The sequence below is a fragment of the Elephas maximus genome, chromosome 11 (assembly GCF_024166365.1).
Source record: "Elephas maximus indicus isolate mEleMax1 chromosome 11, mEleMax1 primary haplotype, whole genome shotgun sequence".
Lineage (NCBI taxonomy): Eukaryota > Metazoa > Chordata > Mammalia > Proboscidea > Elephantidae > Elephas > Elephas maximus.
This window is the reverse complement of record NC_064829.1, coordinates 30,250,284-30,273,007: the sequence shown is the minus strand read 5'-3', so window position 1 is coordinate 30,273,007 and position 22,724 is coordinate 30,250,284. Positions and strand designations below refer to the sequence as shown.

General features: G+C 44.0%; 1 protein-coding gene across 1 annotated transcript in view; it reads right to left on the bottom strand.

Moving 5' to 3' along the window:
* The window catches only part of TTC39C (tetratricopeptide repeat domain 39C), a 100,478-nt gene extending 78,076 nt beyond the window's left edge, over positions 1-22,402 (bottom strand). The window contains exon 1 of the mRNA XM_049901665.1: positions 22,223-22,402. Within this exon, the coding sequence (XP_049757622.1) occupies positions 22,223-22,383 (161 nt within the window). The 5' untranslated portion in view covers positions 22,384-22,402. The remainder of the gene's footprint in view (positions 1-22,222) is intronic.
* Positions 22,403-22,724: the final 322 nt, after the last annotated feature.

Genomic DNA, 22,724 nt, shown 5'->3' with positions numbered 1-22,724 from the left:
GGGGAGAATAATAGGGAGGAGTGAATGAGAAAATTAATTAGATGCAACGAACACTCAGCACAGTGCCTGGCATGCTGTAGGTCCTCAGAAAGTGTTAGGTATCCCTGCTAACGTTACTGCCCTCATGACCCAACTCCTCCTAAACTCTGTACTGTTCGTCTCCTCTCAGGATCTATGGTGATGACTGGAACACAGTAGGCAACCAAAAAGATACTTAATTTATAAATGAAAATAATGAGAATTCGATTTTAAACAAAACGTTAAAGGAAAACCAAACCAGTTGCCACTGAGTTAATTCTGACTCGTGGTGACCCCATATGTTGCAGAGCCAAACTTTGCTCCACAGGGTTTTCAATGGCTGATTTTTCAGAAGTAGATTACCAAGCCTTTCTTCCAAGGTGCCTCTGGGTGGGCTCAAACCTTCAGCCTTTCAGTTACAGCTAAGCGCATTAAATGTCTGCACTATACAGGACTTCATCCTTCTATAGAACCTGGTTTTGAATTGTAAGAGTTAAATGCTGTCACTAGACACAAATTCTCTGACTATTCTGGAAACGTGGATGTATAGTGTAGCAAATGCCAATATTTTGTTGCATTTCCTACTGACCTAAGGCTGGCGACCACCTGCAGGGAAGCCTCAATATGTAGCCTGAAGAATGAAAAGAACTGAAATGTCTCTTATCTTGACCTGACCTACAGTCCCTGGCTTCTGCTGCTGCACGCCAATGCAAAATGCCACAGTTCCTTTAGGATCTCCTTGAGGCCCTCTGCGTTCACCATAGCAACTTGCCACCAGCTATACTCTAGTACCATCTCACATTTGCACTGAATTTTATACATAAAAGGGATCATATTCAGTGTCTAAGTGTGAAATGAGTAACACTACAGTGTTACAAACCAGATAACACTATATAAAAAAAAAACAAAAAACAAACCCGTTGCCATCGAGTCGATTCCAACTCATAGCGACCCTACAGGACAGAGTAGAACTGCCCCATAGAGTTTCCAAAGAATGCCTGGTGGATTCCAACTGCCAACCTTTTGGTTAGCAGCCATACCACTTGACCACTACACCATCAGGGTTTCCAAACACTATACAGATGTCTAATACACGCAACCACCATCTGGCTGGCATGTTGCTATGATGCTGGATGCTCTGCCACCAGTCTCTCAAATACCAGGGTACCCATGGGGCGGACTGGTTCCGGCAGAGCTCCCAGACTAGGAAGAAAGGCCTGGAGACTTTCCAAGATTAGCCAATGAAAATCCTATGAATCACAACAGAATATTGTCTATTATAGTGCTGGAAGATGAGCCCCCTAAGTTGGAAGGCACTCAAAATACAGTGCCACAACAATGAACTTGAGCATAACAACGATCATCAAGATGGCACAGGACCAGACATTTCGTTCTGTTGGACGTGGGGGTGCCGTGAGTCGGAGCCAAATTGATAGCAAATAATACCAACAACAATAACATATGCAAGCCTTAAAACAAGTGGAGATACCAATTCATAGTCTTGCCTTACATCCTGGTGAGACAGTTTATGTAAAACCCTCAAACACTACTCTCCACCATGCCAGATGATCTCCCATTACAAGGAATCCACACATTTGAAGGACGGGAAGATGCAGGGCACGTACAGTGGGACTCCAGTAAAATCTCTACAAACAAGGATCATTCGTACATCATTTACTGAGCATCTACTACATGCCAAATAGGCCAGGAGCTGGGCATACAACATGCAGCACAACCAATAAGGTTTAATCTCAACAAAGATAATCTAGCGGGGGAAATGCGATGTTAGAGAATTCAGCAAGTACTTGCTTTACATGGTCATGAGGGATCCTATTTTATCTATAGTTTTCCTAATTCGGTCATTAATGTGAATCAAGTATCTCCGTAACCCATCCGCTTTAGTTCCATCTTTACCTTAAGTCATTCAAATTGACAGTCAGCTCAATCATCTCTGCTCTAGGCCAATAGCAGATGGAGGCAGCATTGACAAGCAACTTAGAAACAACACCCAAACCACGTTTTATCAAATAGCTAAAAACTCTTTCCCACCAATCCGTCAATAAGAACGATTTTAAAAGCAGCCAAAATGATCAACATGTTTTCATTATTTTCTCATCTTTCAGTTATAATTGGGTCGCTAATAAGCAATGACGCAAGGGCAGTGATCCACAAACTACATGAATACTGGAAGTATTAAACACTCAGCTGTTTATATAAACAATTGAACATTATTTTAGATAAGTCATTTAAACACTGTTGGAGATTTCTCTGTTTTCAACTTAAAAGGCGCTTCGAAATGAACCAGGAAACTAGAGACTTAGTCTTCATAATGAAACCTTAGTACACTAGTTCTTAGAAAACAACTGAACTTCATAAGAAAGTGTCTTTCACCAAGGCACATACAGCTCATTTCCTTTAGTTCTTAGCAGAAAATTTCATTTTGGGTTACTTCATTATTCATAATCTTCCTTAATTATAAATCCACACTTTACTACCTATAGAACATCTCTTTGAGGACATTCTGTTTGGCTTTACTTTGAGATAAAACTCATCATTCCCCTAGTCAAGAGAAAAGCTCACAATTTCAAGTTAGTCTCAACTATTCTCTCTCACATCCAGCACAGAGCCAAGATGCCACACAGGACTACCGAAAAACCTCCAGCCACTCTCTCAGTTTTTACCATTTTTACTTTGGCAATTTCTCCAGAACAAGAGAAATTCCACCACGGTGGGTCCACACACCTGGCTAAACTACTTTGGGCAGATATTTTCCTCTCACTCTCCAGGGGTCTTTCTCTTTTTTTTTTTCCTATGCTATTTGAGCCCTGCTGACACAGTGGTTAAGGGCTCAGCTGCTAACCAAAAGGTCAGCAGTTCAAATCCACCAGCCACTCCTTGGAAACCCTATGGGGCTGCTCTACTGTGTCCTATAGGGTCGCTATGAGCAGGAACTGACTCGATGGCACCTAACAACAACAAAAGGATATTTGAGAGGAGTAATTTCTAGCTCAGTTTGTAATTTAGATAATTCAAAGTAATGACTGGTTGACAGCTGAAGCAAATGGCACTCAAGATGTAAACAAAACTCTTTTCTGAACAATTAAGTAGATAAAAGCCTTGCTACAGGGGACAAAGGTGGTTCAATAGTAAAATTCTCACCTTCCATGTGGGACACCCAGGTTCAATTCTGGCCAATACCTTCAAGTACAGCCACCACCTGTCTGTCAGTGCTATGATATTTAACAGGTTTCAGTGGAGCTTCCAGACTAAGAAAAACTAGGAGGAAAGACCTGGTGATACTTCTGAAAAATCAACCAAAGAAAACTCTACAGATGACAACGGTCTGACCCACAACCAATCATGGGAATGGGAGAAAGCTTGGAGTTCTACTTCCAAAAATCAGCCAGTGAAAAATCTATGGATCACAATGGTCCAATACTCAACAGATCATGGGGATGGTGTAGGACCGGGCAGCCTTTCGTCCCGTTGTGTATGGGGTTGCCATGAGTGGGGGCCAACTCCACAGCAGCTAACAACAACAACAAGAAAACCTTGCTCTAATGTGGAAGAAAGTCAGAAGCCTCAAAACTTCAATGCTCGCAGGCCTACAGAAGCAGCCCATTCTAGCCTTGACAGTTCAAGAGTCACAACATCAAGACGTGCAGCTAACAAATTCAACGTGCTTCTTTATTTTGGAACTTAATAAAGAGGGTAAGCATGATCTACAAGAAACAAGGACATCAAGTTCTTTCTTGATCCGGAGATCAGCTGACAACGCATAGCTTGAGATTTTGCAATTCACGGTTCAAAATGAGGGGGAAAGCCCTCAGAGTGCTGACAGTGATTCATGACACCAGAGCAATCCTGGGGCAGCCAGATAGCATGAGTTTCACTTTAATCCAATTGCTTCTCAAAAATGAAATCTCTGTCATTTGGCAAATTCAACCTGAACTCGGGGATACAAAATGTCATTTCCCTCTTTTTCTCACATGTTAAAATAGTACCAAAAAATTTACCTGTGCTAGAGATAAGCTGCTGACGGCTACGTTATGGGATGAATAATTCACATGAGATAAAACCAAAAGGAGGGCTGCTGCAGAGCTGAGACAAGAACGTGCAGTCCCACAGCAAAACACATCTGTCTAGATGATAAGAAGGCCAAGTGGGGAGAGCAGCCAGTAAGGCTTGATCACTGTTAAGAACTACGGGAGAGAACCGTTGCTCTCAGACTCACGTTTTTCTAGGAAAGCCCCACCCAGCAAGGAAGATTATAGCTGTGGTTAAAATCCCATTTGGGAATGGGTTGTCTTTGTTATGTTAACAAGCCAGGTTTTCCTGGTGTATCTCGAATCAATTTCTTTTGAGATATAAAAGAGATTAAACAAGCCAGCAGAGCAGAGATGCCAAGCCACATGAAGACTGCAAAGGATCAGAAGCTCAAAGAGACCAGGACGTTCCTCCAGAACCAACACAGAAAGAAAGCCTTCCCCTAGAAGTGCCACCCTGAATTTGGGCTTCTAGCCTACTAGACTGTGAGAAAATAAATTGCTATTTTTTTAAAGCCATCCACTTTATTTCTGTTAAAGCAGCACGAGATGACTAAGACATATGGTATGCGGCTGATGTCACGGTTGAGGGTGGGGTTGGGGAAAGCTCTGCATATCTGATCACTGACTAAATTGTGGTGTTTTGATCCCCATCACCCCCCACTAGCAATCACCTTGAAGCATTTGCCATATTTTCCCACATTTCAAAAGAATCGCTTTCATTGTCCCCTTGGCTCTGTAATGTCAGGTCAACTGTGCCCTGACTCCTGGAAACTTTGACCTTTTTTTTCTTTTTTCATTTACCTGCTTGCAAAAAACTTTATCAACTCTTGCGAAGGATTAGGCCAATTTACACCCCAAGATTCAAAGTCAGAATAACGTTAAAGGGTGGTGTCAGAGAAACTCATTGTTGTTGCTAGGTGCCATCCAGTCAGTTCTGACTCATAATGACCCTATGTCCAACAGAACAAAACACTGCCCGGTCTTGCGTCATTCTCACAATTGTTGTTATGCTTGAGTCCATCATTGTAGCCACTGTGTCAATCCATCTCATTGAGGGTTTTCCTCTTTTTCACTGACCCTCAACTTTACCAAGTATGACGTCCTTTGCCAGGGACTGGTCCCTCCTGATAACATTTCCAAAGTACGTGACATAAGGTCTTGCCGTCCTTGCTTCTGAGGAGCATTCCGGCTTCTTCCAAGACAGATTTGTTCATTCTTCTGGCAGTCCATGGTATATTCAATATTCGTTGCCAACACCATAATTTGAAGATATCAATTCTTCTTTGGTCTTCTTTATTCTTTGTCCATGTTTCACATGCGTATGAGGGAACTGAAAATACCATGCTTAGGTCAGGTGCATCAAGAGACATCTTTGCTTCTGAACACTTTAAAGAGGTTTTTTGCAGCAGACTAGCCCAATGCAACGCATCATTTGATTTCTTCACTGCTGCTTCCATGGATGTTTGCAGCTGTTTCTTCTCATTTTGAGTCATGCCACATCAGCAAATGAAGGTCCCAAAAGCTTTACTCCATCCATGTCATTAAGGAGGCAGCTCTTCCCCAGCCATCTTTTGAGTGCCTTCCAACCTGGGGGGCTCATCTTCTAGCACTACATCAGACAATGTTCCGCTGCTATTCATAAGGTTTTCACTGGCTAATGTGTTTCAGAAGTAGACTGCTGGGTCCTTCTTCCTAGTCTGTCTCAGTCTGGAAGCTCAGCTGAAACTTGTCCTCCATGGGTGATCCTGCTAGTATCTGAATAGTGGTGGCATAGCTTCCAGCATCACAGCAACACACAAGCTCCCACAGTATGACAAACTGACAGACACATGGTGTTGACTGTAGATCCAAGTAAAATGAAATCCTTGGCAATGTCAATATTGTCTCCATTTATCATGGTGTTCCTTATTGGTCCAGTTGTGAGGATTTTTGTTTTCTTTATGTTGAGGTGTAATCAATACTGAAGGCTATAGACTTTGACCTTCATCAGTAAGTGCTTCAAGTCCTCTTCACTTTCAGCAAGCAAGGTTCTGTCATCTGCACACTGCAGGTTGTCAATGAATGTTCCTCCAATCTTGATGCCCCGTTCTTCTTCATATAGTCCAGATTGGATTATATGCTCAGCATACAGGTTGAGTAAATACGGCGAAAGGATACAACCCTGACCCATATCTTTCCTGATTTTAAACCACGCAGTATCCCCTTGTTCTGTCTGAATGACTGCCTCTTGATTTATGTACAGGTTCTGCATAAGCACAATTAAGTGTTCTGGAATTCTCATTCTTCACAATGTTATCCATAATTTGTTATGATCCAACGCCTTTGCATTGTCAATAAAACACAGGTAAACATCTTTCCGGTAGTCTCTGCTTTCAGCCAAGATCCATCTGACATCAGCAATGATATCCTTGTTCCACATCCTCTTCTGAATCCACCTTGAATTTCTGCCAGTTCCCTGTCGATGTACTGCTGAAACTGATTTTGAATTATCTTCAGCAAAATTTTATTTCTATGTGATATTAATGATATTGTTCGATAATTTCCACATTCCATTGGATCACCCTTCTTTGGAATGGGTACAAATATGGATCCCTTCCAGTCATTTGGCCAGGTAGCAAGGCCTCTGAAATGAAGGTTTCTTGAGTTTTGAGAGATACAGGTCCTGCAAGCCAGCTTCACATCAAATACAAAGAAGGGAACAGCCCCTGGTTCTCCATCCACATAGCAAGGGACAGAATCAGTGCTGATCAGGGCTTCAAACTGGTTAGAATTGGTTCAGTCATGGCCAACGAAGTGAAACCGGAACAGACCCAAATTTTTAAAATTTGGGCAATCTAGAGCCATAGCTGGATGGAAAAAATTATGGGTCAAAACCCTAGAAAGTGAGACTTGGAAGAAGCATAGTGAGCTCTCTCAAGAGCCTGATGCCTGAGACTGGATTACTGCCACATCCAAAGCGGCACAGTCAGCCACCATCTTTGAGCGGCATACCGTTTGTTCCAACTCTGCGCAAAATCCAACAGGCAAGAGATTTGGTTGCTATGCAACGCATATGTTGCCCGTGTTTTCTAAGAGGGAGATTAAGTTCCTAACAGGGCTTTGGCCTGCAATTTTTCCCATTCTGGTTATGGTTCTGGTTCACCCAAATTTCTAAAATTCAGGTCTGCTCCGGTGTCACTTCCTGGGCCATGACTGAACTGGGAAGAACCAGTTCAAAGCCCTGGTGCTGATGTCCCTTCCTGGAGCTGCATGGGTCCTGTGCAGAAGCAGCTGTGTATGCAACCAGAATAAGCTGGTGTTTAAGAGCTGTAACCCATTCAGCTTGACAACGGGGCTCTTCATCCCTCAAAGAACCCCACATCTGGGCTCTGCCCTGGCACCTGTAGCAACAGCTGCAATGGAAGGCACTACCTTCTCCAGCATGCTCTTTCTGCAACAGCTAAGCCCACCCAGGCAGCCTCTCCCCTCCTACAGCCCTACAATTTTAGTGGAAAGACCCCACCATGTGCTGTTTCGAGCAGTGGGGCACTTCAGCTGCAGAGACCAAACCTCCCCCTGAACCCCGTAGCCCCAGAATCAGTGCTTCTGGATGGAGGCCTTTTGGAAACCTTCAGGTCATTATGGGGTGACAGGGTGACTGGAGGGGTTACTGAAATTTTTAGCATGGGGCCAAGGATTGTAGGCATCTTGCAAGGTGGGAGACAGTCCTGTGCACAGTCCCATGTTCTGCACAAATTTTCAACATCTCCTAAACATTCATGTAGATAAAAAACTGTTTATAATTATTTAGTTCTAGAACTTTCCACCATTTACATATAAACACAAAATCGTTTTTGCACTGCTTAAATATACTCTGTATTTTCCATGAATGCAACTACTGTGTAAATCAAGGGAAGACTGTGCACTGTTGTGCTCAAATCTTTGTATCTAGAGTTGTTCACAACTGGGGAGAACCTTGTGCCCAACAGCAACACTGCCTGTGCCATCTAAGTTGCCAACGACCCACAGCTATACTGTGGTATCTGCATCTGTAGCAATCACTCGCCAATATTTAATAGGGATATTTAAAGCTCCTTTTAATATATTTAAAGCCAAGTAAATTATTGAAGGTGCATGAAATACTGGATACCAATGAGTTTCACTAATGCATTTTAAAATATTTCATTTTAGCCATTCAAAATTTTAAAAATCTTATAGCATACTGAAAATTACATATTGAAATTATTTATTTCAGGTGTGATTCTTATTTTCAGTCATACTCTAATACTATCCTCAGGGGTCAGCCCCCATAACGTCCCTATAAACTTTTTTCCCAATTCATCCTCTAATCATGGACACCTAGTAAGGGCTATGTGTCTGAAGTACTTGATTTGTGGAGGGATTTAAAGATGAAGGAATCACCACGTGGTGCAAACTGTTAACGTGCCAGGCTACTAACCTGAAGACCGGCAGTTCAAGTCCATCCACAGGCTCCTTGGAAGAAAGGCCTGCTGATACACTTCCAAAATAGCAGCTATTGAAAACTCTATGGAGCCCAGTTGTAATCTTACACACATGGGGTCACGATGAGTCAGATCAACTGGAAAGCAACTGGCTACTGGTACTGGTAAAAGATGGGAGGTGTCCTTTCTGAGATGACTGTCAGCACGCATCCCACGCTAAGATAGGGAATGATCTTGATACCTCCCTGACAAACAAGGCCAAGCTCATTTGCAAAAATATCACACTTGCTCATTTTCTCCACCTAGACAATGACTATTTTGTCTTGGCAGGTTATCTCTCCATCAGTTAAGGTTATTTCCTGCTTTCTCTTAACATATAAAGGTAAGTTTGCTCTGTTATTTCTTTCATTTTAAATTACACCTGCCCTTGTTTTTCTACTTCCAGAAATGGCTTGTGATCATCTTCTAAATTCAAATTGATTCATTACACATAGGTGCAAGCATCTAATGACTTCATTTTATTTCCTGATGAAGATGCGCTAGGCATTTACATTGTGAAATGTATGTAGTTCTTATTGTGAATTTCTTTTTACTTCTCCTAATACTCTGGGCATTACACTGATTTTTTTTTTTTGACATTGTGTGTAGGTTAAACTATCTAATTTAGATAATTAAATGATCTACCAATTTAGTTTTAGGATCACAAAAGTGGAATGACAAAATACCTGTTACAAAACGAGGGTATTAGGTCTGAGAGAGTTGAAAACCACTGTTCTAGAAAGCTCCACCTCCCAGTTCCAAGTTCTTCCTGAAACTCAGGACAGGGCTTTTGGAGTCTGGTAGCTACAGTTCTGCCTTCTCACACCAGGGAGGCAGTGGACACCAGAAGAGATACTATACCACCACCCAGGAGCAGTCCAGAGTTCTGTGTAAGTGGGCAGGTGAAAAAACTGAAAGCCCTGGATAGTTAGGCTAAGTCTCCTTCTTCACTGGACACAGCACTACAGCGAGAACAAATCACCCAAAGAGTGAGGATTCCCAGAGTGACAACTGCCTCAGAAGCAAGACAGTTCATCCTAGGGCCCTCGGCGTTCCCTCTGAGGGCACCTATCCAGGCCAGCTTATGTTCCATAGCAGTTCTGCTCCCAACCATTCCATTAGGCCCATTTGAGCTCATGGCAACCCCATGTATGTCAGAGTAGAGCTGTGCTCATAGGGTTTTCAATGGATAATTTTTTCTTTCTTTCTTTCTTTTTGTTTACTGTACTTTAGATGAAGGCTTACAGAACAAGCTAGCTTCTCATTAAACAGGTGGTACACATATTGCTTTATGACATTGGTTACCAACCCCACGACATGTAAACACTCTCCCTTCTCGACACTGGGTTCCCTATTACCAGCTTTCCTGTCCTCTCCTGCCTTCTAGTCTTTGCCCCTGGGCTGATGTGCCCCTTTAGCCTTGTTTTGTTGTATGAGCCTATCTAATCTTTGGCTGAAAGGTGAACCTCAGGAGTGACTTCATTTCTGAGCTAAAAGGGTGTCCAGGGGCCATACTCTCAGGGATTTTCCAGTCTCTGTCAGGCCAGTAAGTCTGGTCTTTTTTTATGAGTTACAGTTTTGTTCTACAGGTTTCTCCAGCTCTGTCCAGGACCCTCTATCGTGATCCCTGTCAGAGCAGTTGGTGGCGATAGACAGGCACCATCTAGTTGTACTGGACTAAGTTTGGTGGAGGCTGTGGGAGTTGTGGTCCATTAGTCCTTTGGACTCATCTTTCCCTTATATCTTTAGTTTTCTTCCTTCTCCCTTGCTCCTGACGGGGTGGGACAAGTGGAGTATCTTAGGTCGCCACTCACAGGCTTTTAAGACCTCAGACGCTACTCACCAAAGTAGAATGCAGAACATTCTCAATGATTTTTCAGAAGTAGGCCACCAGGCCTTTCTTCCAAGACATGATTTGCACCACCCAGGGACTTCTTGCTCCCTATAATTCCCTACTAAGATCTGGAAGCTAGGTTGTATAAAAGGGAAGGGGCAGGAGGGGGACAGAGAGGGATTCTCTTACCCGCTCATGAGAACGGCATCAATTTTAGGGACTGTCTGGAACATCTCAAACTGGGTCAAGAGACACACCTACAACATCAGTACGGAAAGGGGTGATGAGGCATACAAGGCTTCAGAGCTGCTAAAGGGCAGTGGGTCATTAGCTGTACTGTACCAACCGGCAGACAAAGGTGACCTGGGATGCCTGTACTACATCTCAGACCCCACATTGCTCCAACAACACCTGGAGAGGATGTGTAGACAAACTGTCTTTACTATCTCAGCCCTCTCATAGACCAAAAGCAGGCAGACACGGAAACAACTTCAGTGCAATGCAAGTGCTGGATAAAAAGAAGGGCAGGATGCTACAGAAACACAGAGCAATCAAGAAATCTCTTCACGGAAATCTGAGGTGCGTCTTGAAGGACAAGTCAGAAGTAGCTAGATGATCCAAAGTATTCCAACACGGCTAGAGTGGAAGGGGTAAGGGGGAAAGGGAGGAGGGAGGCAGAGAAGCAGACAGGGGCAGATGACAGGATACTTTATGCCAAGCTTGGACTTACTGTACAAGATGGAGAATCACAAAGGGTCTAAAGCTCAGGGCTGACATAGCCACGGAAGACAGACCACCCCGGAAGTTCGTCAGCTAGCCTCTGTGTATCAAAGTATGGTCTGCATATTGCTGGGAGAACTCACCCCAAAATGGCTTTAGCAGCACACAGATAAGCATCTTTATTGTAAAAGTTACATAAGAGAGGTGTGTACCATAGTGGTTAAACACCCAGACTCTGGAGCCAGCCAGTCTAGGTTCAAACCCAGCTTTCCCACTTACTGCCCTGTGACCTGGAACAGATCACTTCATTCACTGGGTATCAGTTCCTCCAGCCATAAAATGAAGATATGAAGTACATCCCCTCCCAGAGCAGGGGTGACGATTTCTGCCGTTAGCTGCCACTGAATTGGCCCCTGAGTCATGGTGACTCTATGCACAACAGGACTGTACAGTTGTGACCCACAGGGTTTTCACTGGCTGATTTTTGGAAGTAGATCACCAGGCCTTTCTTCCTAGTCCTTCTTAGTCTGGAAGCTCTGTTCAGCATCATAACAACACACAAGCCACCACTGACAGACAGGTGGTAGCTGCCCCTAAAGTGTATTAGCCAGGAATGGAACCTGGGCCTCCTGCACGGAAGCAGGGAACTCTACAACTGAACCACCACGGCCCACCAGGGTGAGGATTAAGGGAGTTAAAATACATGGAGTGCCAGGCATGTGGCCTGGCACACAGTAAGCACTGTCTAGTTTTTACCACTGTGTGTTTATTTTTACATGCATTAGAAAACATTAATAGTCCCCTAAACCAACACTTTCACAGATATTACAACCTTGGACAAGGCTAAGGGTTCAAGTGAGTCTTATTTAGGTAGATTCAAAGAAAGGTATTAAGTAAGACGCAGCACCTGCTTTTCATCTTTGTACCCTGCACATGGCAGACACTCAATCTGCTAGTACCTACATCTGCAAAGAGATGCACTTCCTCACTCTGTAGGGCTTTCTCTGTAATAACTGACAGTATTACTAAAAAACTAGGAGTAACTACCTGTTGTATATATATTTCTTATGTTCTGAAATTCTTGAGCAAGAAGGAAGGGATGGAGAAAGCAACCTTAGCTGGGGAAAAGGGCTTCAAATGTCCAACCATCAACCATCAACCATCGTTACACGAGAATTAAATCCCCTATCTCAATCTTCAGATCAAATCTCAAGAAGCCATGGCTTTCTCCTTTTATACAGCAAATACATATTCAAAGTCACTTGTCAAAATTGGAATGCATCTTCCCCATAAAACGCTTTAAATGGTGACTAGATCCCCAGGTAAAGTCACAAAGGCCTATTCCATCCCCAGTGGAACCCACATGGCAGTATGAACACACACGTGGGAATCTATGGTGCTGGGAACAGAGAAAGTGGTGGAAGGAGTATAGAACAGTCACGAGATCCTCCCTACCCAACTCCAACCCCTTGACTAGGAAAACTTTGGAAATAACAGAAAAATCCATCTATGCTACGCAGCTGTCCTCTTTTCTGTACTTTTTTATTTTTATCCTGTCTCTTCTCCTTGAGTCCTTCTGAACATCGGCCTATTCAAAGCCCCACTGCTGTTGCTGGCTAAGGAGGAGGGCTACACTGGCAAGCGAGATGGATGAAAAAAAAAAGGTATTTTAGTAGCTAAAATACCTACTGTGCAAAAAGTATTTTTAAAAAACCCGTTGCCAATTCCAACTCATATTGACCCTATAGGACAGAGTAGAACTGCCCATCAGGGTTTCCAAGCAATGGCTGGTGGATTCAAACTGCCAACCTTTTGATTAGCAACCAAGCTCTTAACCACTGTGCCATCACTCCATGTAAAAGGTAAGAGTGAGGAAAAGGCCCCCGAAATATCATGATGTGTTTGGGGAACTACAAATAGTTTCCTTTAACTGTAGTATAAAGTGTTCATGCCTCAATCTTATTTATTTCTCCCTTTTTTTCTTACCCTCATCAAAACTTCATTTCACTCAGTATAGCTCTTACCAACAGGGTTAGGGGTCTACGAGGGTCATCTCACTGAATAACCTGTTAATACAGTACAAGTGACTCACAGTTTCTTCCAAGGGCTCACGTGTTTAACTTTGCGTGTTTATACGCACAACACAGTATTCAATTTTTCTGATAATTTCCCAGAAACACTCCCATTATTCTTACAGGCAGCTGCATTTTTTTTTTTTTTTTTTTAAGAATTCCTATTAAGTCGAAACCAAAAACCAAACCAAACCCACTGCCGTCGAGTCAATTCCAACTCATGGCGGCCCTGCGAGTCTCTAATTGCAAACTTATCAGGCAGTGTAATAGTTGAGTAAAAAATTATCAACCTTTCTACAAACACACCAAGGAACTGAGAGGATGGAAAAATTCAACAAATGAGCTTCCTGTCAGCTCTTCCTGCCAGTTCCCCTTGACCATTTCTGCTTTTCATTGCTTCTCCTTTTCTTACACGTCTGCATCTATGGACACTCCCAGAGACCCCCATAGCATGGTAGAGACACACTGCTGTCTGTGAGCACCCAAACACCCAGAAAACACCGGCAGCCTACCAACCCTCCCCGTCTGCTGAAGTATCTGATACCGTTTTGGGCACAGAACAAGCACTCAGATGCCTACTGGCCCAAGGTCTCTCACACTTGCATTTTGAGTTTTTTTCCAGGAAGGACTATGGTTTCCATCAATGGTCAGCAAACTTTTTCTGTGAAGGGCCAGACAGCAAGTATCTTAGGCTTTGCATGCCGAATGGTCTCTGTCACAACTATGCAATTCTGCTGTTGCAGTATGAAAGCAGCCATAGACAGTATGTGACCATATGTGTGGCTGTGTTCCAATAAAACTTTATTTACAAAAACAGAAAGCAGGCCAGATTTTGCCCACGGGCCATAGTCTGCCAGCTCCCGGATTACACTGAGTTGTCGCAATGGTAATACTGGCTTCCTACTCATAACACGAGGCCATATGTCATATGGTTTTTTCACATGTGCCATAAACTGTGTTAGGCAATCTAGGGTCCATATATTTATTACACACACACACTACTCACCATGATTTTTTATCACTTTTTATTTTTAATAAATTTTGCAATCCTTACAATTGAAAAAGGAAAAGAAAAATATCACAATTCATCATAACAACCATGTACTCATAATCTGTCAAATCCTCACTTATTCATGTATATTTACCATCAATAAACATTTATAATAATAACTGTTATGTGCATTTTATTTTACTTGACAATGCCTAAATATGACTTTTTAATAATGCCTATGTAAAAAAAAAAAAAATTTTTTTTTTTTTTTTTATGTCAGAAATCCGTGATCGTGTCAACAGGGATAAGAACGGCAGAGGTTTTGGAGTCAGAAGTAACACTGGGAGCTAAAGCAGGAGAAGAAGAAGGAAGGGTAAACCTCAGGCCTGTGGAATAAGGTCTACCAGTTGCCACGGAGGTGATTTTGCCTCCAAGTTCATATTGGCCAGGAGCTCCCAATGTTTCTCGCCTTCCTCATAGCTCAATGTGCTTCATATCTCCTGCCAGCTCTCTGGTTAAATAACAAAGTAATACTTCAAATCCAGGTAGCTACAAAGGGGAAAAGATGGTGACATCAGAGCACTGAGGCCCTGAGGAGCCCAGAGTTAATTACAATGTGATGGCCACCCCGTGAAGGGCAGGGGTCATTGTAAAACACGTTGACCGGACACCTAACATCGAAGTAACCCTGACAATAAGCGCTGACTCATAGGAAACATGCACCAGCCAGTGGATCTGAGAAGGAAATAACAAATGTGGAATAACCCATCAAACATGACAGCCTGATAACACGGATCAGCTTGCAGTTCTCACCCCCTTCTCTCACTGCCATGCATGTCTCCATGCAGGTCTATCACGGTTCCATCCCCTGGACATCCACGTCCACTTCACCACCTCACCTCCACCATAGTCTCCACCGCCCACCCCAGCTACTCCAACCACTTCTCATGCTTCAACAAACTCACTTCTACCCCATCCTTAGCTCTGGCATCATTTCCTCCACAAAATTCTCCTTCAGGGTAGGCTAGACGCTGCTTCTCTCTGCTCATACAGACTACTGCAAACCATGGACATGCCTACCAGCCCGCTACCACCATCAACCTTACCTCTACTGCAACGCCTACAACCTGGCACCTGTCTGTGCACAGAACCCATGGTCTGTCTCATCATGTGCCGAGGATCTAAAGGTCGGAGTGTGTGTCACACATGTGAGCATCACTTAAGAGTGTGTGTATGTGCATGTGTGCGTGTTTGCATGGCAGGGGGAGGGGGACTACTGCTGGATTAAAGCACTGAGCCCTAATAAGACTTCAGGAGTTTGATTTCCTGTGGTCAGTATCATGACCCTTACAAAGGTATATCTTCAGGCACAAAGCAGAAAGACCCCAAAGCAACACAAATATGTCCTGATCACTGAAAATCATCTCATAGTGCATAATGGCAGGTGAGCACCAACAACAGGGCGGCTTGTTACCACATTATTCTAGAGCTGCAATAGAAGTGGCAGCTATGTTTTGAAATCCCAACTACAGAATGTCTTATATCTGAAAAGGCTTCTACCTAGGCACATTTCCTATATGTATGATAAGAGCCTGGGTGGCATAAGCAATTTGCAATCAGATACTAACCTAAGGGTTGGCAGTTCGAACCCACCCAGCAGCTATGTAAAAGAAAGGTCTGGTGAACTGCTTCTATGAAGAGTACACCCAAGAAAACCCTACAGAGCATTTCTACTCTGTAATACATGGGGTGGCCTTGAGTCAGGGGCCATCTCAATGGTAATTAACAACAACGTGTGTATGATAGCTGAATTATACAACTCAAACTGAACTAATTCAGAATGGCTTTCATGATAATCTGTCTTAACGAAGTTACCGTTTCTCACGGTAACTAGTGATGAAACTGCTATCATCCTAGTAATATGGCATGAGAAAATGATCTTCTTGCTTAATTTAAATGTTACTGTTACTCTAGATACAGAATATGTTTCTATTACTAAACTGTAACAATAGGATTCTAGAAGGTTTACTTTACTCCTAGGGGAACAGTAGCCTTCGTAACTAAACAATCCTAGGAAAGGAGATAGAACTGGTAAGTCTGTTCTCTCTCTTCTGTGGAAACAATGAGCTAGAGGTTTCCCCAACACACGATCTGAGGCCAATGCTGACCATTCAGCTTTGGAACAGGACATTTCCCAATGCATAATATGATCTTGGAGCCCTGGTGGCACAGTGGTTAAGAACTCAGCTGCCAACCAAAAGGTCATTGGTTCAAATCCACCAGCTGCATCTTGGAAACTCTATAGGGCAGTTCTCCTCTGTCCTATAGGGTCGCTATGAGTCGGAATCAACTTGACGGCAATGGGTTAATATGATCTTAAACCTTTCATGTAGAAGGTATGTGAAGCTAACTTTAAATACACAAGTTACATGCATACAGGACATTTTGCCTGTTACACAAACATTGCAGTCAGGAAGAAAGCACAATAATAGTGATGAAGGCATCATGCAAAAATGCCAAAAAACCAGTAAAACCAGTTGCCATTGAGCTGATTCAAATTCACGGGGACCCCATGGGCGTCAGAGTAGAACTGTGCTCCACAGGGTTTTCAAGGGCTATTTTTTGGAAGCAGACCACCAGGACTTTCTTCTGAGGTGCCTCTGGCTGGACTTGAACCTCCAACCTTTAGTTAGCAGCCAAGCATGTTAACCATCTGCGTCATCCACAGACACTGCTCAAACACTAGCTAGGGTTTACTGAATGCTTACATTCTGCCAAGGAGCCCTGGTGGTGCAGTGGTTAGGCACTCGGCTGCTAACTGAAAGGTCGGCAGTTCGAACCAGCCAGCTGCTCCTTGGAAGAAAAATGTGGCAATCTCCTTCCATAAAGATTACAGCCTTGGGAACCCTATGGGGCAGTTCTACTCTGTCCTACAAGGTCACTATGAGTCGGAATCGACTTGACAGCATACAACCACCACCACCTACACGGTGCCAGGCATATATATCCATAGGTTATTTCATTTACCTCTAGTAACTATACTATGAGGTGGTACTATTTACTGCTACTCCAATTTTGAGAAACCAAGATCACCAGTTAGAAAAGTGACAAAACTAGAGCTGGGACCAGTTGCTGACTCCCATAGCACTATACAGCCGTGCTTCCCAAAACCATGGGCCAGAGCACGGTTTGGGAGGTGGGAAGAAGGCAATGGCTTTCCACACCACAAACAAATCGAAGGGAGCAAGAGAAAGCCAACAGGATACCACTACTGCTGTGCAGCCCTGTCTTCTTCCCTCCCTCCCACCACCCTAAGAAAGCATTTTAAAGCTGCTGGAAGATAGGACTGAGGGACAAGTTATAAAATACAACAAATTTGGTGAGAGAGGCAGAATGGTATAATGAAAACAGCCCTTGACTTACGATCATGGCGCTTGTGTCATGTGCTTATGTCATTAAAAAAAAAAAAAAAACTGTGAGTCTCAGGTCTGTCATCATAAAATTATCATGATCAACTACATCTCACTCTCATTGCTGCATCATTAGAATAATGAGAATATGAGGGAATGTTCCTAGCACAGTACTTGGCAAAACACAGTACTACAATATTTTCCCCCTTGTTTATCTTCAATTTCCACTTCAGAATACAATCAGATATTCATACAGAAAAAAAAAAAAAGATATAAACACTGACCTCACACCTTTCACAAAAATTAACTCTAAACAGACCACAGACCTAAATGTAAAATACAAAACCATAAAACACCCAGAAGCTAATAGGAGAAATTCAGATGACCTTGGGTTTGGCAATGAGTTTTTAGAGGCAACATGAAAAGCACAATCCATGAAAGAAAAACTTGGTTAAGTTGAACGTCATTAAAATGAAAAATTTCTGCTCTGTAAAAGAGGCTGTGAAGAGGATAAAAGATAAGCCACAGACTGGGTGAAAATATTTGCAAAACATACTTGATAAACAAGGATTTATATACAAAATGTTCAAAAAAAAATGTATTAAAACTCAACAAAAAGAAAAACAACCTAATTACAAAATGGGCAAAAAACCTGAATAGATATCTCACCAAAGAAGATATACAAATGGCAAATGGGCATATGAAAAGATGTTCAACATCATATATGTCGTTAGGCAACTGCAAATTAAAACAATGAGATACCTCTACACACTTGTGCATCCTTGAGTGGACTCTGACTCATAGTGACCCTATGGGACAGAGAAGAATTGCCCATAGGGTTTCCAAGGCTGTAAATCTTTACAGAAGCAGACTGCTACATCTTTCTCCTGTGAAGTGGCTAGTGGGTTAGAACTGCCAAACTTTTGGTTAGCAGCCAAGCGCATAACCACTGAGCCACCAGGGTTCCTTTGCTTTTTAAACCCGTTCCCACTGCCCTTTTGGTTAGCAGCCGAACACTTAACCACAGCGCCACCAGGGGGATGGTTAAAATCCAAAACATCAACAACATGCTGCCGAGGAGGTGGAGCAAGAAGAACTCTCAGTCACTGTTGATGGGAATGTAAAATGGTACAGTCACTTTGGAAGACAGTCTAGCAGTTTCTTACAAAGCTAAACATAGGCTTATCACACAATCTGGCAATTATACTCTAAAGTATTTACCCCAAAAGAGCTCAAAACTTATGTCCACATACACACATACAAAAAACATTCACATGAATGTTTATGGTAGATTTATTCATAATTGCAAAAAACTGGAAGCAACTTACAGATGTCCTTCAACAGGTGAGCAAATAAACAAGCTGTGGTATAGCCACACGATGGAGTGTCATTCAGCAATAAAGAGAAATGAGCTATCAAGCCACCAAAAGACATGGAGAAAACTTAATCCATATTGCTAAGTGAAAGAAGCCAGTCTGAAAAAGCTACGTACTGTGTAATTCCAACTGTGACATTCTGAAAAAGACAAAACTACAGATATTGAAAAGATCAGTGGTTGCCTGGGACTCAGCAGAAGGCGGGGAGGGATGAACAGGTGGAGCACAGGCGATTTTAAAGGCAGTGAAACTATTCTGTATGATATTGTAATGGTGAACACAAGACATTATACATTTGTCAAGAACCCACAGAACTGTACAATCAAAAGAGTGAAACCTAGAGTAAACAATGTTACACACCGACAAGCTAATATTAATGCATCGGTATTCGTTCTATTGCAACAAATGTACCACTGGAATGCAAGATTTAATAATAGGAGAAACCGTGTGTGTAGCGTGGGAGAGAGGGTATTTGGGAACTCTGCGCTTTCTACACAATTTTTCTATAAACCTAAAACTGCTCTAAAAAATAAAGACTACTAAAAAAATACAAGCAGACAGCTCTTACCTCTACTGCAGGGCTCCTCCCTGGACACACTGCCCTTCCTTCACCCCCACACACCCACAGGGAAACACCTTCCAAGTGCACCTTTCTTTTGTTGCTATGAGAGAGAACTTCCTTATCATTTATAACAGTGCCAAAAACAAAAATCCTCACACTGGACCAATACACAACATTCCGATAAATGGAAAAGAAACGGAAGTTGTCAAGGATTACAGTCTACCTGGACCAACAATCAATGCCCATGGAAGCAGCAGTTGAGAGGTCAAATGATGTACTGCATTGGGCAAACCTGCTTCAAAAGACCCCTTTAAAGTTGTAAATAGCAAAGACATTACTTTGATGCTAACATGCATCTTGGACGCAAGCCATGATCTTTTCAATAGCCTCACATGCATGCAAAAGTTGGATACTGGAAAAGGAAGAGAGAAGAATTGATGCACTGGGACTCTGTGGTGTTGGTGAAGAGCAATGAATATACTGTGGACTGCTGAAAGAACAAAAGAACGAACAAATGAGTCTTAGAAGAAATACAACCAGGATGTTCATTAGAAGCAAGGATGGCAAGATTTCGACTTGCTTATTTTGGACGTATCAGGAAAGACCAATCGCTAGAAAAGGACATCATGTTTGGTAAAGTCGAGGGTCAGCAAAAACGAGTCCAACTCTCATTGAGATGAGCTGACTAACAGCCACAACAACGGACTCAAACATACCAACAATCGTGAAGATAGCGCAGAACCGGGCAACGTTTTTTTCTGTTATAAAGTCACCCTGAGCAAGCACCAACTCAATGACAACTAACAACAAAATTATCAGTGCATAAAACTGTTCACATAAGGCAAAAATACTGTTATTTCATGCTGTCAATGTAAAGGCAACCACAAGTAGATGTAAGTGTACAAAGGCAGTATACCAAGCCCGTTGCCACGGAGTCGATCCCAACTCATAGCAACCCTATAGGACAGAGCAGAACTGCCCCACAGGGTTTCCAAGGAGTGGCTGGTGGAGTCAAACCGCTGACCTTTTGATTAGCAGCGAAGCTCTTAACCACTGCGCCACCAGGATCAGAACATTTCAAAACAAGAAGTATTGAAATACACAAGTATAAGGTCACTACGAGTCACAAACAACTCAACAGCACCTGGTTTGGTTTTGGGTTTTGGTACCTTGATCAGGAAGTAAAGAGAGTAAATTGGACCCTAAGACTTTCTCCATCCTGCTCCCATACATCACAAACTGGTAGTTTTTAAAAGCCACAGCACAGTGTATGAAACACCCAGATGTTGTTGACGTGTGTGGTGAAATACGGCTAAAAACTAAACAAGAGAGCCCGTGGGACGAGTAGACATTGTAAATCTATTCTCCACATCAGCCATTGATGACACTTGGGTTTAAAAACAAGACTTGTATGTTTGAAAAATAAAATTTTGAGTAAAGCTAAGGAAGTTTTCATTTTCTGACAAAAAAAGCTGATTTGAAAGTAAAATGTCTTTAGTGAAAAGTCTGTAGTCACGTGATAATTGCTTTGCCATCCAGAACGTGGAAGCTGTGCTGGGTAAAAGAAACCAGCAATAGCTGAGTTCTGAAAACTCAAGGTGTCAGTATCTGAGCCCATCCCTCCTGTCTCCTTTCTTACAGATGCGGCTCTCAGTCACAGCTGCACATTTCTCCCCTCATTTTAACCAAAGTACGGGATCTAAAATGTGGGACTCACATGGTCCTCAAACACCTACAGGCAAGCTGCTAGTCAACATGCTTCAGCCCTGTCAACGCTCAAAGTGCAAACACAAACTTGCAGGTTCTATGGTCCCCAATGACAGGAAGGTTTCTCCCACACCCAAAAGAAAGCTACTAAAGTTTCAGTTTTCACTTTATTTTTTCAGACATAAAAATCACTAACTGAACTTACGTACTTTTCTTTCCATTCTTATACTTAAACACATACACAAACCCCTCCATTTTCTTCTTCCTTCCTCTAAGTTACAGAAATCCGTAATACACATACTCGCGTGAAAGGCACTAGGAACTCATTTTGAGGACTGAGTTATCAGAAGACAGGCAGAGAGATGAGCGAACAGAGGCTGTGCCCCCCCATCCCCCGCCTCAATTCCTGCACTGCAAGGCGATTATGTGTATTTGTTATCAAACAATAAAAGCGTTTGGAACGCACAGCGATGCAAAGTAACGCTGAGGCGCGAGAAACAGGCACGGTGCAGCATGTGTCCCCCAAGCAGTCACAAAGGCTGCCCGGCCAAACGAGGAAAAGCCCTCCCGAGCCGGAGTCACAACACAGCAAGTCCAAGGCTGGCTGCGCCCGCAAATCGCATCCGCTCCAAGGCGAACCGACTCCCGGACAGCCGGCAGCGGCGGCGGCAGGGCAAGCGAAGACCGGAGACGTCTGGGAGGGCGAGGCCTGGGAGAAAGTGAGGGAGACCGAGGGAGCGAGAGAGGGCGCGCAGCGGGTAGCCGGGAGGGGAAGACAGTGGAGCTGGGTGCCAGCGGAAAGGGGTTATGTGGCCAGGTCGCAGAAGCTCCGGGTGCCAGATCAGGCCGGGGAGGCGACGTGGGTACCGGGCCGGGACCCGAAATTAGAGAACGACCGAAGGGAGGGGAGGGGGCTTGGAAGCGCCAGAGTCAGTTTGAAGCGCGTGAACAGGCCACGCGGTGCGCGCGGCCGGGGCGGGGGCGCAGGGGCGCGTCGGTCACCTGTATTGTTTGAAAAGCTGGTCCGACTCCCTAAAGCCGTTGTTGAGTAGCATGTTGATGCCGGCCAGGGCTAGCTCCGCGTCCTGCAGAGGCGCCGCCGCCGCCGCGGCCGAGTCTCCGTCGTCCCGCCGCCGCGGCCGCTGCTGCTCGGAGCCCGCCATGGGCGCGCGCGGGGCTGCGGCGAGGCGCCCGGGCAGCTGCTGCGGCCGGCGCGCGACGGGCCGGGTTCCGCTCTACCTGCCCCGAGCCCCGAGCAGCGCGCGGGGAGCGCGGGGGCGGGCCGGGGGAGGAGCCGCGGCCCGGCTGCAGCGCGTCGGAGGATGTGGGCGCCAAGGCCCGCCGCCGCCGCCGCGGGGAATTACTCAGCAGCAGTCCGCCCGCCCGCTCCTCCCGCTCTCTCCCGGGCACCCGACTCGCGCTTGCACTGAAGCGAAATCCGTTTCCGGGTGTCCTTCCCCTGCCGAGCCGGTCCCGGAGGGGCCGCCGCCCCCGCTTCCTGCAG